Consider the following 18,823-nt stretch of genomic DNA (forward strand, 5'->3'; position numbering starts at 1 on the left):
GCTTGCTCTTCCAGAGAATCCACATTCAGTTCCCAGCACCCACATGGCAGCTCACGCCTGTCTGTAGCTCTGGTTCTAAGGGATCTAACACCCTCGTACAGACATACATGCAGTAAAACATCAGTGCACAGGAAATAAAAAAAATTAAAAAAGAAAGAAAGGTTTCCCGGACCAGCAGGGAAAGGCTATTGACCTGAGTTTGATCCCTGGGACCTACATGGTGGAGGGAGAAAGTGAGTCTGTGACCTCCAAACGTGGACAGTGGCACACTTGTGCTCACACAACACAAATAACCAAGTGATTGTAACACAAAATAAAGGTTTCTTGTGACCTAAAAGCTTTCCACAGGGTATTTGGAATTGTGTATTGTTTTTAAACGTAGGTAGGTAGCTGAGGCTGGTCTTGAACTCCTGATCCTCTGCTTCTACTTCCAAAGTACTGCACCACCATACACTGTGAGAATTGTATTTTGGGCAGCTAGAGAGAGGGCTCGGTGGTTAAGAGTTCTTTCTGCTCTACCAGAGGACCCAAGTTCTATTCCCGTCACCCATGTCTGGTGGCTCATCCCTGCCTGTAACTCCAGCTCCAGGGAAGCCAACCCTTCTGAACCTGCACTCATGCACCAACACACATAGAGTTAAAAATAAGTCTTTGGGCCTAGAGAGGTAACGGTTTAGCAGTTAAGAGGACCAGCCGCTCGTGCCGAGGACTTGGATTTGATTCACAGTAACTGCATGGTGGCTCACAAGTGTCTATAATTCTACTTCCAGGGAACCTAACCCTCTTCAGGTCTCCATGGGCACCAGGGATGCACACAGCCCACAGATTTATGTGTGGGCAAATGTCTATCTGTGTAATAAAATAACAGAAAGTTGTGTATTTTTAAGGAAGCATTTGTTTTGAGTCTTAACTCTCCCCCCTACCCATACACACATGAAGAGAGAGACCAAGATGAAAGAGGTTTTTTATACCTGCACCATGCAGACGACCATACATGACCACTGCTTGTGTTTTGTTGCCTTTTTGTTAGTAACTGTTCTTGCTTTTGAGATTCATAGACACAGGATGTGGCACAGGCGTGTACTTCCTGTGATGCTCTCTGTGCTGTTGCCTTTGCTTCTGATGGAAAGGTCACTGCAGATGTCACACTCATGGCCTGTCCACGATAGCTCAAGTGTGTGTTCATGACTTAGGGTGTCAGCCTCTTAACTGAGGGCTGTATCCTAAGCTTCCTTTCTTTGATACATAGGTTAGATTTTTTACTTCTGTAAACATCTTTTTAAAGTCTCTGTTTGTAATTTGAGTCTTTGGGGATAAACCGTTTGATCAACTTATTGTTTACTGTCTTAAATAGTGCTTTCATCTGTCACAGGTCTTCAAGTTCAAAGGTATACATGGTTCCTTACTTAGTATAGGATTTTATTACACTTAAATGAGCCTATAACAAAAGGGCTATCGTAAAATTGGCTTCTTTTACTGTGGAAGCATTTCCCTTAATCCTATTTAATATCTAGGCTTTATTTTCTTTGTCATGTATATATCTAAAACAAAATGTAGCATAGCCTAAAATATCAAACTTTCATTATCTATGGGTTTCTCTCAGTAAAGGAATTCTATTTGCTAGGTTGAACCCTGACAGAGAACCAGCTTCTCTAGATTTTATATCTGCCAGCCATCTGGATTTTCATTTTAAATTATTTTATTTTATGTGCATGGGTGTTTTGCCTGCGTGTTTGTCTATGTACCATGTATACACAGCTGCCTGGGTTCTCACCGTGTGTTTATTGAGATGATATGCTAGCCCTCACTTGCTGCTCTCAATATGAATGGGTCAGGACTACAGTTGTGACTTTGAAAATGAGAATTGTCTTTCTAGCATGTTCCTTGGTTTTCCGTATGTGTCACTGACCCCCTTGCTGGTAGGAGCACTGTGCATGGATCATCCTGTTTTCTGGATACATTCCCAGGTTGGCTTCATCTCCCTGGATGTGTATTGAACTTTCTAGCAGTGTTTACCTTATAAGTATGTTCATTGTAGGTTCCAGAGAAGGCACTGTCAGTGTAACTCTGTATGAATTTTACAGTAGGTTTTATTTTACTTTCTTAGTTTTACTTATTATCTGTTTTTTTATCTAAAATAGGCTTTATTCTCTTCCATCACTGTATTTAATTAATTTGAGATTTCAGAAGCTGCATTTGAGGTGTTAGGATGACAGTAGGTTTTTGTTTGTTTGTTTGGTTGGTTGGTTGGTTTATTTTTCTAGACAGGGTTTCTCTGTGTCCTGTAACTCACTCTGTAGACCAGGCTGGCCTGGAACTCAGAAATCCGCCTGCCTCTGCCTCACAAGTACTGGGATTAAAGGCGTACGCCACTACTGCCCGGCGTCAGTAGAGTATTTTTGATGGTCAGATTCATGTGGTTTATATTATACCATCATATTCCTCATCGTCTCTGTAACACGGCGCTTTGTTTCTAGGTTGTAGGCCTGTATCGACTGTGTGGCTCAGCCGCCGTGAAGAAAGAGCTTCGAGAGGCGTTTGAGAAGGACAGCAAGACTGTTGGTCTGTGTGAAAGCCAGTACCCAGATATAAATGTAATAACAGGTAAAACATGGACCGTATTTTGTGTTCACCTATAGGAAAGAATGCGGAGATACTCTTTTATAACCTATGTTTGATTTGCTTTCGTTCTGAAGTCTTATTTTCCTTTATAAACTACTGATTGTTATTTTCTGAGGGGAAGTATTAAGATGCAACTCTGTTCCTTAACAGCCATCAAATGTCGGGGAAGTAAGACCTGGTTATTTCACTACAGGAGACCCATGTCTTCAGGAGAGAAGCAGCATGCCACAGGAGTCAGCTTGACTGGCAGCCAGGCGACTGATGGAAAGGAAGGGGCTTAAAGAGCCTGACATTACTTACTAGGCAGAGGGACGGACCCATTAAAGAGCTTTGAGTAGCAGACTGGAGTCATTAAAGGCTATTTTCAGGGATGTTAATCTGGCAACTGTACTTGATGGACTGGAGAAAGGGAGAAAGTCAGGGAACCTTGGAGATCTCGGGTGAGGGGCAACATAACCAGGGGAACTTAGTTCTCATCTGCTGCTGAGGGGAAGCTGTAGTGGGAAGCGCTGTGTTCCTCTCTGCTCCCTGAGACAAGATCTCATTAGGTAGCTCAAGCTGGCATCAAATTTGCAATCCTCCTGCTTCAGCTTTGTGTTGGGGTTATGGATCAGCACTGTCATACCCAGCATGAGACTTGTCTCAGTGGTGACTATAGCCCCGTGCATAGTATTGGGTACAGTACTAGCAGCTGTGAGGTGCTGAAAAAACAGAAGCTTAAGAGTATCTGAGAATTCAATCCTTGGGTGTGTGTGTGTGTGTGTGTGTGTGTGTGTGTGTGTGTGTGTGTGTGTGTGTATGGGAGGGTGGGGGGGTACTTCTGAGAGGAGAACAGGAAAAGGCACTTGAATTAGCCTGTGGGGAGGTTGTTTGTAACCTTACCAATAATCTGCCTAGTCCGGTTCTTTACTTAGTTAGGGTTTTACTGCTGTGAACAGACACCATGACCAAGGCAAGTCTTATAAGGAGAACATTTAACAGGGGCTGACTTACAGGTTCAGAGGTTCAGTCCATTATCATCAAGGAGGGAGCATGGCAGCATGCAGGCAGGCATGGCACTGTAAGACCTGAGAGTTCTACATCTTCACCTGAAGCCTGGTAGTGGAAAACTGACTTCCAGGCAGCTAAGGGTCTTAAGCCCATGTTCATAGTGACACACCTACTCTAACAGGGCCACACCTAATAGTGCCACTCCTGGGCCAAGCATATACAAGCCATCACATTTACTTACCATTTCTTGGGTCTTTATAATTACTAACGTTTTGGGGCCAATACAGAAGCAGAATATCACGAGAGACATCTGTCCCATGCACTTGCCTTTCATAGTTATCAGCACCTGACCAAACTTATCTTCTGCCCCTTCTTTGATCCCCTCCAACCCACGATTTATTATTATCATTGAGAAGCGAACCCCAGACAGCAAACCTTCTCCTCCCTAGATGCTCCGTGAGATTCCTCTGCCTCAGTGTGCTTTGGCAGTTTTGTTTTTTTTGCTGAAAATGTCGTCTAACATTTTCTCTGTCTTAACGTATAGATGTTTACCTCTCCTAATTTGTTTCCTTATTTTATACATGATTAATTTTAGGTAAGGATTTAAGGAAAGTTCATTTATCTGAAGAGATAGTGTATGTACTAGAAGTTTATTTCTAGAATTGTGGCTTTGGGAATTGTTGAGGTTCTGGCTCAGGGTGCAGGGTGACTTACGTAGAGTGCTTACTGTCATCTTGAATGGTGTGACTTTGATCTCTAAGAGAATTGATTACTAAGAGTGTTGTGTTTTATAAAAAGATAAGGACTGAATATGTTTGGTGGAGGTGCAGTAAGGTATGGGGGAAGGGGGTGACTCCGCGGGCCCATGCTGAGACATTCCTTCCCCCTGAGGGACCAGCCACAGAAGGAATAGAGTTTATTCAGGTATGGGGAGGGGAGTTGAGAGGGTAGTAGAGGCAGAGAAAGGGAGGGAGGGAGGGAGGGAGGGAGGGAGGGAGGGAGGGAGAGAGAGAGAGAGAGAATATGAATATATAGAGGAGTAGAGGCCATCCATGGGGGGGGAGGGGAATGGGGGAGGGAAAGGGTTCAGGAGGGAGAGGACAGAGCTAAAGCAAGAAGGCAAGAGAGAATGGAGGGGGCCAACCAGCCCCTTTTATACAGAGTCATGCACACCTGGCTGTTGCCAGGTAACCATGGGGTGGAGCCTAGACTAAATGCTAACAAAGAGAAACCAAACCAAGGTATTTTTCCTTTTTTATGTATTGTTGCTTTTTTGTTTTATTTTTTGGAGACATGGTCTCACTTTGTAGTTCTGGCTGTCCTGGGACTCACTATATGTAGACCAAGCTGACCTCACATTCATAGAGATCCTCCTGCCTCCGATGTTCCACCATCCCGGCTCATAAAATTTTAACAACTCAGAAACTTCTAAGTTTTTGGTAAGGAGCAGCTTATTACTTTAAAAAATGAGAAAGTACATACTTTGCAAAATTAGCAAAGGAATCACTCTAAGAATTCATTAAAGGAAAACTTTATAGCTACCTATTTCTAGGAAAGTATAAGCAAATGTGAATCTTTGTCTCAGCAAAGCCTTAGCTTGGAAGTGAAAGTGCTGGCGAGTGTTTTCCTTCTGGGATGGAAGGTGTGGTTTGGGTTGGCTGTTTTGTTTAAGAAGGGATCCTTTGGCTTGGATACTTGCAGTGTTTGTAGACATGAACATAGGTTAGTGAAGGTCTGGTCTAAAGCCACAGACTCGATGGGTCTGCCTCTGTTATTTGCACTATTCCATTTCAGTAAGGCTGTTTTTCAAAAAGAATTTGAAGCTGCTTTCTTTCTTGATTAAAAAATACAAAAGACAATGAAGTGATTTGTCTGAGAAGCAGCATTGGAATTGGGATAAATTACACACAGGGCCACCGAGAGACAGAGAGACAGAGAGAGAGAGAGCCAGAGAGAGCCGTGGGTTTGGGAATTGGCCGGTGACTAGCTGTCTCCTGCATTCGCTCTACATGAACTCACATTTCTGCATAAACTGTGGAAAATAAGCACTGAGTCTGAAATACAAGGGATGAACGGAGCACTGGACGGCTCGTGGGCAGAAGCTAATGTGCTTTACAGTTGTGTTGTCTGGAACAGAATGCAACAGTCCAAAGGGTTAATGAATGACCTCTGTCTACTGAGATCTTTGATACCTTGTTTCTGGTTCTATTTTCCATCATTTTAAATGACTTAGGCATCCAAACAACCGGTTCAGAACACTAGACTCAGAGTTCTTTGTTATCCCAAGCGGTTTGTTTATTGAGACAGAAACTCATGCAGTAGCTCAGACTGGCTTCAAAAGCACAAAGGCACATTAGCCTCCCAAGTGCTCGCATTGCAGGTGAGCGGTCTTGGTGCCCAGTGACCATCACATCACCTCTGCTGATCACCTCTGCTGTAACGACTCACTCCTAGGATCTAACCTGCCTTTGTCATCCAGAATCCGTCACCGCCAGCATTTCAAACTGATTGGTTCCAGATCCATCCCCAGCCCTTCAGGCTTTGTCTTTCACGCTCCAGTGACTCTTTGCCACTGCTCTCCTTTGGCTCAAGTTTGCTTTCTGCTTTCTCCCCAGTCCTCATGGTTACTGTATGGTTTTCCATGGTTCATTATTTCAGCCACTTCCATTAAATGCCCCAGGTGTCCTTCCCTGGCCCCTTTGGGAAGGAAGACCAGTGCCTGTGGCTAGTCTTACATAGCAGCCTGTGTGAGGCGAAATTACCACAAAATAGAATGCATGTATGTAGAGTATGCAGCTGGGTGTTCTCACACGTGTTTGCCGTGAAATCATGGCCACGGTGAGTGTAAAAGATACAAGTGGCACCTAATGTCCTTTAGTGGCCCCTCCTGCGTGCACCTTCACCTCCGTTGCCCCCATTCTCAGGTGGCCATAGACTTTCTGTCGCTGTGAGTTGATTCTTCATTTTATAGAACTTGGGAATTTTCCTTTTTGACAAGGAAACAGAAATACATGGTTTTATTTACTGGTGAAATTATTTTGAAATCTTCCCCCCGCCCCCCCCCCCCCCCCCGTTATTGCAAGTGTCTATGGTCTATGGCCTGTTTCCTTTTTAATGCCCGACAATGTTCCACTTTATGGATATAGTGGGTATAATATTGATGCATCCAATCATCTCTTGGTCAACATTTCCTGTTTCCAGTTTGGGGCAGTTACAAATAAAGCTGCTGTGAATATTCATGCACATGTCAAAATCAGCATATGCATGCCTGGTGGTGCCTGGATCACACTGTCTTAGTTGTGTAAGTAACACAGTGAGATTTAAATTTTCAGGTACTGTTACCTGTTTGGATTGGAGATATCCCTTGAAACAGTGTTCAGACAGCTTGGAGGACCTGGTTGAATCATGAGAGCTGTGGCTTAGTCAATGGACTAACCCGTTGGTGGATTTATAATTTAATATCATTTTTGGGAGACGGTGGGAAAATAGAAGGTCTGGCCAGCAATGTCACTGCTGTGTGACATTTAAGGTTGGGCTTTGTCCCTGGTCTGTCTCATGCTCTCGTTGCCCCAACAGCCGTAAGGTGAGCAGCTCTCCATCTTCCCAGTTGTGTTTCCGATTTACCACAGATCTAGCCATGGTGCCAGCCAGCCAAGAGCATCGAACATCATGAGCCAGATTAAACTCTTCGTTAAACATCACTTGTCTCAGGCTGGACATGGTGGTACACCTTTAGTCCCAGCTCGTGGGAGGAAGGGGCAGGCAGATCTTTGAGTTTGAGGACAGCCTGGGCTACAGAGTAAGTTTCAGGACAACCAGGGCTACACAAAGAAACTCTGTCTGGGGGGAAAATGGCTGTTGTATTTGAGGCCCTATTTACCCCAAGATCATGAAAAATTTCACCATTTTCTTCAGAGAATTCCATGAATTTTACTTGTTACACTTGAAATTAACTTTTGTGCATTTTCTAAGGAGTTGTATTAGTCTTTAGTAAGTGGATTTATCTGCTTGTCTTAGCTTCTGTTGAGTCTTTTTTTTTTTTAACCCTATTGTGTTTGACCATTTTTCGTTATTTACTATTTATTTATTTTGCCTTGTGTATTAGTGGTTTGCTTGCATGTGTGTATGTGCACTGTTTGCATGTGTGCATGCATGGTTCCTGCTGAGGTCAGAGGACGGAGTCGGAGTCCTTGAACTAGAGTTACAGATGCTGTGAGATGAACTGAACCCTGGTCGTCTTCAAGAGTGGCAAGGCTTGTAACCACTGAGCTATGTCTCCAGCCCCCATTGACTGACTGTGGGCTCCCATTACTGGTCTGCCAGGCTGTCCGTCTTGTTGCCTTGGTATCACACTCATGACTGAAGCTCAGCAGGAAACTTTGAAATTGGCAGGTTTAGCTTCTCCCATTTCCCTCGCAGGACTGTTTGAATTTCTTACATATAATTTTTAGGATCAGTTTATAAGTTCCTGTGACAAAGCTAGCTAGATTTTATTTTTTATTTGGTGATAATGGTGATCAAATTCACGGCTTAGGCATGCTAAATAAACAGTTTATGCTAAATTAACAGTCTTCCACTGAGTTACACCTCCGGCTGCTAGTTGGGATTTTGGTAGGATCTACATCGATTCCGTAATCAGTTCAGGGTGTATTGTTATCTTCACAATGTTATCTTCTGGTGGAGAAACATGAGCAATAGTTGCTTTTTTTTTTTTCTGTTAGTTTTCTGAGTAAAGTTTTGCGCCTGTTTAGTTTACCTCAAGTATTTAGTTCTTTGTGGTGCTAATGTGTTGGGGTTGCTTTTTTCTTTCTTTCTTTTTTTTAATCTCTCTTTCTCTCTCCCCCACTTGTCTTCTTTCTGCCTCTCTCTTTTGTTCTCCACACCTTATCCTCCAGTCTCCTTAGTCTCTTGGTCTCCTCATGCTTCACCCACAGGCTCCTGCCTCCTCACTTCCTGCCTCTACTTCGACCAGCGACCAAGCTGGTAGCATTTATTTCCATTTCTATCCTTACCACTTCCCGCCTCCCTTGGTGTTGGATACAAACGATCCTCCAGCCATCTTGAAGTGATTCCACTCCTTCCTGTTTTCTCAGGAGTCTCTGCTTTCTTCTCTGGGGACTTCCCCCGGATGATCATGGTTCCTCTCTCCTGGGCCTTGGAGACCTTTCTGCTGTCTTCTTTCATTCATCTCCTGACCAGCTCTTTGACTGCCCTCTGTTCCCTGCGACTGCTTGCCAAGACAGCTGATTTTCTTTTCAGATGTGTCTCTCTCTCTCTCTCTCTCTCTCTCTCTCTCTCTCTCTCTCTCTCTCTCTTTGTCCTTATCTCTCATTGCCTCTAAGTCATTGTCTCCTACAGAAACCCTCTACCATAGACTCACAAGAGGAACTTGTTTATAAATATAGGGTACCTGACGAGAGCTCTCGATGCAGGGACTGGAATGAACCATTCCCCGCTGTATTTACGGCCATTCTTAGCTAACTTGGTTATTACTGCTCATCATTTGATACCTCGGGTCTGTCTTTTGAAGCAGCTTTTTCTTGTCTTCCTTGAGAACATCCATGTTTTTCTCATCCTACCACCATCCTCTCTCACCTCGTGGGTCTGTTACTACTCTTCTCCTTAGTCCTGTTTGAGAGAGCACTTCCCTGTGGAGTTAACTCCTAGTCATCTCTTGACGCTGCTCACTGCTTCCCGGGTGTGTGTGTGTGTGTGTGTGTGTCTGTCTGTCTGTCTGTCTGTCTGTCTCTCTCTCTCTTTCTCTCTCTCTCTCTCTCTCTCACACACACACACACACACACACACACACACACACACAGGTAGGTGACAGGGCCCCTGTTGTGAGGCCGTCATGAAGTTTACTGAGTAACAGAAGATGACCTTCAGTTCAGATCTCTAGGCTTACACCCCCTGAGCAACAGTCTTCTTTCAGTTGCTTATTCTTAGGTCTAGCTCTTTGCTCATGTCTTCCTGAGCCTCTGAGTTTTGTATGGAGCAAACTTACCTATCCCATAGACAGTCTTCTTCCTACCTGTGCCACTGTCATTCCTCCACTGTCCCCTATTTCAAGCAATATCTTGAAGTCCCTCTTGGCTGGTAAAGCCCAAATGAAACCTGGCAAAGAATCATGTTTTACCTTCTCCAATCCTGCTGAATCACAAATGTTTTTGAAAATAAACTTATTATCGATAGTATTCTTCAGACTTCTCTTAATAAGCTTTTTTATAGTTTTTTTTTTTTAAGATTGATTTATTTTATGTATGTGAGTACATACATGGTTGCTGTCTTCAGACACACCAAAAGAGAGCATCAGATCCCATTACAGATGGTTGTGAGCCACCATGGTTGTTGGGAATTGAACTCAGAACCTTTAAAAGAACAGTCAGTGCTCTTAACCACTGAGCCAGTCTCTCTAGCCCTTGATAGTATTTTTTTCAAGCTTTACTTTTATAGTGACAAGTCTGATGCTTCTTGCTCTTAACCTTTGTTTCAATTTTGTGTGTGTGTGTGTGTGTGTTTCCAACACAGGGTTTCTAAGTGTAACAGCTCTGACTGTCCTGGAACTCACTCTGTAGAGCAGGCTGACCTTGAACTCACAGAGATCCGTCTGCCTCTGACTCCTGCTTGTTGGGATTAAAGGCGTTCTACACCATGCCCAGCGACTTTTATTTTGATTTGCTTGGTATGAGGAATGACTCGAGACTAACGATCTAGTATATGTGTTTAAGACACGTGTGCAGCATTAGAGGGGAGAGTCATTGCTGTCCCCCTATGATTTACAAAGGCTTTGGACTGATGGTTCCCTTTCAGTATTCCTTAAAAATTTTGAAGTTTAAAATTTGGATAATTTAATGGTTTACAGCCAGCATTTGTATTTCCTACTTTGTTAACTTGGATGTACGGGAGCTTCACACAGGGGGCAGAGTCCATAGGGCTTATGTATCAAGAACAAACGGCTTTCATCACGACTTAACAAACCTGGAAATTATGTCTGTATTTGAGCATGCGCCAAACAAAGTTAGTTACTAAAGCAACTTACAGGAATATAAATCTCCAGTGTTTTGCGATAATACCTTTTATGTTGTTGTTCATATTATTTTCCAGAGTGTTAAAGTTTACTGCCATGATGTTTGCATTTTTAGAGTTCACTATACTTACTGGATTGTGAAGATCCATCACTGCTCTCGCTGGTCTAATTCCACAGGTGTTCTTAAGGACTATTTACGAGAACTTCCTTCTCCCCTAATAACTAAGCAGCTGTATGAGGCTGTGTTAGATGCTATGGTGAAAAGCCCTTTGAAAATGTCACCGAATGGTTGTGAGAATGAGTCCAGTGACTCCAGGTTTGCCGTTGGCCTGCTGGACTGCCTGCCAGACGTCGAGAAGGCAAGTGTACTTGACAGATGTTCTCCTGAGGCCTAGCACTTGTATTAGCTGTGTAAGCTCCATCACCACAGTCTGTTAGGACTCTGGACACTGTGGCTGGTGGGTGTGGCTCTGCCTTTACGACTTCTTAAATGTCTCTAGAAAACAGTTTTATGTTTTCTGTGTATAACTTTAGCCCAGGCATGAATGTGCCTTTTGAGTTCTGCTTTAAAGATTTTTTTTTTCATTTTATGTGTATGTGTGAGTGCCTGGATATATGTTTGTGCACCACATGTATGCCTAATGACCACACAAGTCAGAGGAGGTTGCCAAATTTCCTGGAGCTGGAGTTATAGGTCATTGTGAGCTACTTGATATAGCTGTTAGGAACTGACTTCCTGTTCTCCGCAAGAGCAGCGAGCATGCTTAGCCATTAAGCCGTCTCCCAGTCCACAGTGAGCTGCTTTAAATTCACATCCATTCATTTAATATAACTTATAAAGAAACTGTTTAGTTTAATTTATAAATTACTTATGAATTATCACTATAAACAAATTAAATATCATTTATAAAGCTTATTTCTTAAGGTGATGATGAAATATGCTACTACTTCAAAAAAAAAATCACTCTTTTCCATAAGTGCTTAAAACAAATTATTTTTCTTTTTCAGCCAACTTCCTTTGTCTCTTTATTTTTTACCTTTTAATCTTCTTTCATACATTACATCCCTCCCAGTTTCCCTTCCTTCCAGTCCTCCCAGTCCCTTCCCCACTTCCCCTCTCCCCCAGATTAACTCTTCCTTTGTTGACCTTCTGTGCCCAGCTCACAAAATCTTTTTTTTTAATTTTATTGTTTTTTTTTTCTCCTTTTGTGATTTTGACTAATTAAAACATTTATTAGTTAAAAAGCATGATGCGAAAACAGGAGAAACATGTTGGCCTTTGAAAACCATCTTTTCCTAGAGATCACCACAGTTGTGGCCTGAGCCCTAACCTCAGGCTTCCCAGTATAGCAGTCCCTACTTGAAACCTGAGGATCATGGGTATTTAACATGACTTCTCCTCCCCATAGCAACAGCTGCTGTTGACATGTTGGAGAGGGAGGAGGAGGGAGCTGATGGGAGATCAGTATTTTCCTAGGGAGGCCGGTTGGAATTTAGGATATATCACTAAGTATTTCCTATAGACATCTAACCACTAGTGGATTCAATTATGTTTGGACATGCTTAGGCAACCCTAAAGATGTTGTTAGATCATCTGAAGCTGGTGGCTTCTTACCACGAAGTGAATAAGATGACCTGCCAGAATTTGGCTGTGTGCTTTGGACCAGTGTTGCTTAACCAGAGGCAAGAGACTTCGGCCCACAGCAACAGAGTCTTCACTGATTCTGAAGAACTTGCAAGTGCTTTGGATTTTAAAAAACACATCGAAGTTCTTCATTACTTACTCCGGCTCTGGCCAGGTAAAGGGTTCTCTGGAGTACATTTCTTTAGCAGCAATGGGATGTATGGATTAGCTAATGATACGATTGGAAAAAATAATCTAGATTTTTGCTTTTTCAGTACTGAGGAGTTGACACCTGCTCTGCATTATTTGCTATTTATATCTTGTGTTTGCACATAACGTTGTAGACATTTGAGCCATTGTATATATTTTGGGCTTAGTAAAATCTGGCTTAAAATGCTGGTTGTAGCATTTAGGGCACTCTGACCTTGGGAAGCTCTTAACTGTAGACATTACTGTGTTCCATCTTGTGAGTTTACAGAGGTTGTGTGAAAATTAAGTACCAAGATGTCCTTGGGGTGCCCAGCACAGCTTTTAGCCGTAATACTCAGTTTCTCACCTTTATTTAGTTCATTTGTTTTGATTTGTTTTATACTTATGTGATGTGCTTGTGCATATGGGAGCCTGAGAAGGCCAGAAGATGGCATTGGATGCTGTGCAATATGAATGGATTACACAGGCAGTTTTGAGCCTCCAGATGTGGAACCTCCGCAAGAACAGCAAGTGCTCTTAACCACCAAGCCATCTCCAGCTCTCGCCCGTTCTTTCTTACAGAATTACTATTCTGATGGTTACTCTTAAATGACTTCAGCTCATGCTGGCAATTATCTTTGATATTTTGGTTTTAGAAATGTGTTTGCGTGTTACTGAAGAGATGACTCGGTGGTTAGAGCACTAGCTGCTCTTCCTCAGGTTTGGTTCCCGGCACCCACATGTGGCTCACGACGTCTAGAACTCTGGTACCAGGGACTCTGAAATCCTGGTCTCAGCTCTACGGGCACCAGTTATGCACAAGGTGCACAGACATACATGCAGGCAAAACACACCCAGTAAAAAGGTTTTACAGTTTGGTTTTTACATTCTGTTTACTTATTTTGTGCATGTGGGTGTGGATATGAACTGCATCTGAGGTCAGGGGACAGCTTCTCTCCTTCCTCCTCGTGGGCACAGTGGACGGAGCTTAGGTCCTCATCCTTGTGCAGTGATTATTCAGTGAGCCACCTTCCAGCCCTACCCTACCTCTGTGTGCTCCACACACGTCTACACATTTAAACAGATTTAGTATTGGCTACACTTTGGTTATTTAAGATTTATTTTATATGTGTGTTTTGCTTACGTGTCGGCCTGTGCTTCACATGTGTGCATCTCTGTGGGAGCCAGATGAAGGTGTCATATCCTCTGTACTTGCAGCTACAGACCGTTGTTAGCAGCCGTATGGGTGCTGGGAGTTGATCCTGGGCGCATGCGGGAGCAGCCAGCACCCTTCACCTCTGAGCTGTCTCTCTAGCCCACTGACCATATTTTAATGATAACGTACACGGCGGGCTTATGTTCAGCATCTTAGTCCAGAGACTTTGGTTGTTGGTTGTAATAATAACCTTTCTCTAGAACCTGTTATTTTCCTTGAAAGTACCCTAGACAAAAGACAGAAGCAGGCAGAGGATGAGAGGGAACAATAGTTTCCCTCTCTAAATTGCCTGCTGTGGATTTTAGGAAAGGCAGAGCTATAAAGAGTCCCCTGAAGCTTCTTTCTTTTCTTTTTTTCCTACACACTTTGCTCTTATGTTACTTTGAATCTCCTACCCCACTTCCCCTGAATTTGGAGGCAAGAAGATAGTTTGCTTTGAGATTTCTGTAAATCCTGTCTTCCAAGTTAGAAGCCTGTGTGTGAGTGAAGGTAAGGCTGTCCCCTGCCCTCATCATCCGGCATGGTGTAGCATGCCTTGCGCTTCTCTGCCAGTGACAGCAGCTGGATGAGAGAGCCGTCCCAGCACAGGAGAGACCTTCAGGCTTTGACAGTCTTCTCTTCATGGGTCTTGTGTTTAGGGCTTTTAAAAACCAATAGGTTTGCTATTGAAAAGAACACTGGGTGTTTTTATGAGGCCAGCTTTCCCTTTCAGAGGCAGCTGTAGGGTTAATAAGTTGATGGTAGTCTCCATTCTCCATGAGGAATACATCTGGGGCACGACTTCCTATTTCTTACATGGTTGTAAAGTTTGTAAGGTCATGGATGTCTGTCATTCTTAGCTCCTGGCAGAGCACCTGGTACTTACTTACAGTCACCTACTATAGTTCTATTAAGTAAAGATAAAATTCTGCTGGCCCAAAACACAGGGAAAAATTAAGTTTCTTAGTACTGACTGCTCTCTGACACGTTTTCAGCAGTCTTAGTTGTCTGTGTTTTTCCCTTCATTCTCTTGAATACAGGCCGTCGGCAGTGTATGGGGAGCTGGAGCTTCTCCTTCACAGCTAAGATCAGCCATTTTCCGTACAAGTTTATAGGAAAATGTCCCAGTATCAATAGTTTAAAAAGATAGTGACATTGACAGTTCAGAAATTGGGTTTTTAGTTTAACTTAATGATTTAATTGGTTTCTGGAGTATTCTTCCAAGACACTGTGTAAAAGTGGAGTTTGAACAGATGAGTCCTGTCTGAGCAAGAGAAAGATAGGTTTACCTCCAGACCACAGGGGTGCTGTGGACTCCTTGACAAACCTCCAGGCCCAATGGGAATAGCACAAAGGATGATGGTATGGAAGCAAGGAAGCAGCAAAATAATAAGATCACATAACCCCTGTCCCCTGGACCAGGCACATAGCTGGTACACATATATACATGCAGGGACAACACTCATACACAAAATAAGTCTTAAAAATGTAATAAGTAGAAATGTTTAAATAAAGTAAAAGTTGAAATATAGCTGTAAATAAAATAGCTTTGTAAAATGTTGGGAATATTAAGTCTAGAAAAGTGGGATGTGTGTATCATTCTTAAGTTGTTACTATTTTTTTTTTTTTTTTTTGTAAATAAATATTCCATGCTGCAGTGTTGATGTTACCACTCACTTATGTAAGCCCCTTATCTTAGTGAGGGAGCTATAAGGGGAAGCAGAACTGGATAAGCAAGCAGAAAGAGTTAGCAAATGTGGAGAATTTTTAGTAACTATGAATTAGCATTCTACAGTCTACTTTATACACAGAACCTTAAGACAAATACTCCATTCTAAGTAAGCAATGTGAGCCTTGTATTGTGTGAGGTCTCCTGTGCCTGTCACCTTCTGTGCGACCAGTACAGTGTAAGCAGATAGAAGGGGACTTGTCTCCAAGGAAAATAGTTTAAATACGAAGAATGTTATTTGAGGTTGTTAAATCTCTAACCAGAATTGGAAAATAAAATATCTGTGCTATTTCCAGGCCCAAAAAAAAAAAAAAAGAAGACTGTTAGTAGCTAATGCTGTATAACCAACCCTCAGGTAACTGTCGCCAGGCCGAGTAGTGATGCATTTTATCAAAGGGAAGTTGGGGCTGCTTGGTAAATGGTGACACACTGCTAACTTCTGTTGTTGTTGTTGGTTTTTTTTTTTTTTTTTAAAAGCCCCCTAAGGTCAGAGCTAGAGTGGTCACTTTAGATGCCGTTGCCTCTGCTCAATGTCCGTATAAGGGAACTTGTTCCCTGCTGTTTACACACCGTGCCTTGCCTGCTTTTTGCTGTAGTCTTTAATACGAGAGAAGCTACTCGCTTAGAATTACAGCTAGATAGCAATTAACTTGCACAGAAAATTAATCAACATTGGGGTTTTATGGGGAATATTATCATTTAGCATGAAATAGCACCACTGAACATTGTGCTACATTGTACGCCTAATCTTAATTATATGTGGTAGTAGAAAAATGACCGTGGGATACTTTCTCTCAGTAGAACGCATGTCTCTGTTTAAGCGCATGTTTGTAGTTGATTATTAAATGGCCTCATAGTCTGCTCTGTCATTTTAAGGCCGTTGGCTGTCACTAAAGTGCACGTATTGTTCATTTCTAGTGCAACGCATAACTGTCAAAGAACCCAGAGACAGTTTGTGCCAGGAGCAGTCATCTTCTCTGAATTACTTGAGGCGGAAGAAAGAGCGACCATGTGTATTAAATCTGAGTGGTACGAATTCATCTGGGGTGCTGAGGCCAAGGCAGGCCCGATTAGACAGTCCACTCAGCAACCGCTATGCCGGAGACTGGAGCAGCTGCGGGGAGAGTTACTCTGTAAATCCAAAAGAAAATTTCAAGGATTTGGATTACGATGACGTTCCCTTAGAAGATGGAGAAAGTAGAGACTATAGCAAAATGGACGGAGCAGAAGTCATGACCACGCAACAAATCCCCATGTCAGGAGGGTGCACGTTTCAGACGTACTTGACAGTGCAGACCATTGAGTCCACAGTGGATCAGAAAGCTAACCTCAGAGATCTGCAGGAAAGCATTGATACTTTGATTGGCAATCTGGAACGTGAGCTCAGCAAAAACAAGCTGAACATGAGTGTTTGAGATGGAGGGGTTGTTTTATTTGTGACGATGTCATTAATTCTCATGTCAAGCCTTTCTCTGGGAACGAATATATATATATATTTAATTCCTAATAAGTTCATGTAATTCAATTATAAACGCTATTCATTAATATGGTTATTTTACTTATGAACTGAGCTGTTCTGGGCATAAAGGTAACTCAGACCTTGGGGGATATTTTAATAAACCTTGCCAGTTGCATGGAGGAGACATGCAGATGTTTGTAAGGGTCAGGTACGTTATTACCCCAGGCAAGGCTTCGGTGAGAACTGTTCTTCTGTAGGTAGAGACAGATGTTCTCTGCAGAGGACACTGCAGCTGGACAGGCTGATTTGTAGTCAGAGGCCCTGTGCAATGTCATTTGGTCATATTTCATTTGCAATATGAATGCTGCTGCTATAAGAAAAAAATTATAAACATAAAATTATACAGGTATTAATGTATTTTGTATTAACATTTGGTAATTATTTAAGCTTATAAAAATTAAATATTTTTATGGTTTTGAATATGTATTTATAACTTCATTGTGCATATAGGTTTTAGAATGAGAGAAGGGATTGATTACAGCATTCCAAATATTTTAAAAATAAGGCCAAAGTTATTAGCTTAAAAATGTCTTTTTCAGGGAAAGAATGTTTAAGTTAAAAGATAAGTTACATAAAAACCACTTGAATAAAAACACACCGGAACTATTTGAGTGGAGGTAATAGCCTTTCTGATTTAGCTTTGTGGACACAGTATCCCTGTGGAAAGTCCTTCAACTTTGTAAGGGATCAAGTAATCAGATACCTGCACTAGTGACTTCAAAAGACTTCACCTGTTTGTGCATCTTTGTTTCCTGTGATGCTTTATTTATTTATAGAGGTATACTTAAAATGTTGATTTCACTAATTGTTCTTGTTTCTAAAGAAATCTTGCCAGGATGCTACATGTTACAAAATTTTAAAATGTATTTAAAGAAACTTTTGTACTTACAGAATATGTAATTTTAGAAGTATAAATGAAACTTGAGTTACCAAGTTTAAAGTGTGATAGCCATAAAAGAACCGGTTTCTTATTGTTTTTCTAAATATTAAGGTACTTATATGCAATACACATAACATCCAGGTAATTTGAAAGCCCACTAGTATGAAGAAAATAACTATTTTTATATGAGACTTTCATTTTTTTAAAACGTTGTGTAACACATAACAGAGACTATGCAATAGGTGTGTCATGAGTAAACAAAGTATTTTTAAATGTTTTATAGAGAAAGTATCTGTGCCTTTATTTGCTATGTCATGTATAATACACAAATCAAGTTAGTATAGAAATGTAAATGCTTTATTAAAATATTATAACAGTGTCATGCTATTATAATTGATCTTAAAGATCACATTGGTATTCTTTTTGTTGTTGTTTCTTTTTAAGACAGACTTTCTTTGTGTAGCTCTGGCTGTCCTGGAATTAGCTTTCTAGACAAGGCTGACCTCTGACTCGGAGATCTGCGTACCTCTGCCCCTGGAGTGCTGGGACCACCACACCCAGATCACTTTCACATTCCTAAAGAAGTTATCCACAAATATATATATAGCATTGATCTGTCCAAATTTGGATTTTTTTGGAGTCTGCGATACATTAAGGGCCATTCTTACTTTGTTTTTTCATGAGAATAGTTCTTGATCTGTAGTCTTGAGTGTGATAAGCATTTTTAAGTAAATCTCTGTCAGAGCTACGGGCTTTTTTTTTTTAATTGCCACTTCCAGAACTGCCAAGGTACCTTTACTTAAACATTTTTTTAAAAAGTCACACTGTGTGTGTGTGTGTGTGTGTGTGTGTGTGTGTGTGTGTGTGTGTGTTGGAGTGAGTGACACCTGGCACGCCATGTGTGTGGAAGTCTTGGGGATCGAACTCAGGCCAGCAAGTACTTTGAGCCACGGAGCCATCATTGACTGGAGCAAGTTGTCACTGACTTGTGTTCAGACCCACATTCATCAGCTTCTGGGTCTTCTCGACAGTTATGTCCGTCTCGAAG

General features: G+C 42.0%; 1 protein-coding gene across 3 annotated transcripts in view; it reads left to right on the top strand.

Annotated features, from left to right (window-relative positions):
* Window positions 1-18,154, top strand: part of Syde2 (synapse defective Rho GTPase homolog 2) — a 33,296-nt gene extending 15,142 nt beyond the window's left edge. For 2 of the 3 annotated variants that reach the window (XM_034501343.2, XM_034501342.2), the window contains exons 4-7: window positions 2,478-2,604; window positions 10,817-10,998; window positions 12,207-12,438; window positions 16,295-18,154. In XM_034501343.2, coding sequence (XP_034357234.2) covers window positions 2,478-2,604; window positions 10,817-10,998; window positions 12,207-12,438; window positions 16,295-16,791 — 1,038 coding nt within the window. In that variant the 3' untranslated portion in view covers window positions 16,792-18,154. Of the gene's footprint in view, window positions 1-2,477; window positions 2,605-10,816; window positions 10,999-12,206; window positions 12,439-15,672; window positions 15,732-16,294 lie in introns of all 3 variants that reach the window. The other variant, XM_076933332.1, reaches the window with a different exon arrangement.
* Window positions 18,155-18,823: the final 669 nt, after the last annotated feature.

The sequence above is a fragment of the Arvicanthis niloticus genome, chromosome 4, assembly GCF_011762505.2.
Source record: "Arvicanthis niloticus isolate mArvNil1 chromosome 4, mArvNil1.pat.X, whole genome shotgun sequence".
NCBI classification, from domain to species: Eukaryota; Metazoa; Chordata; class Mammalia; order Rodentia; family Muridae; genus Arvicanthis; species Arvicanthis niloticus.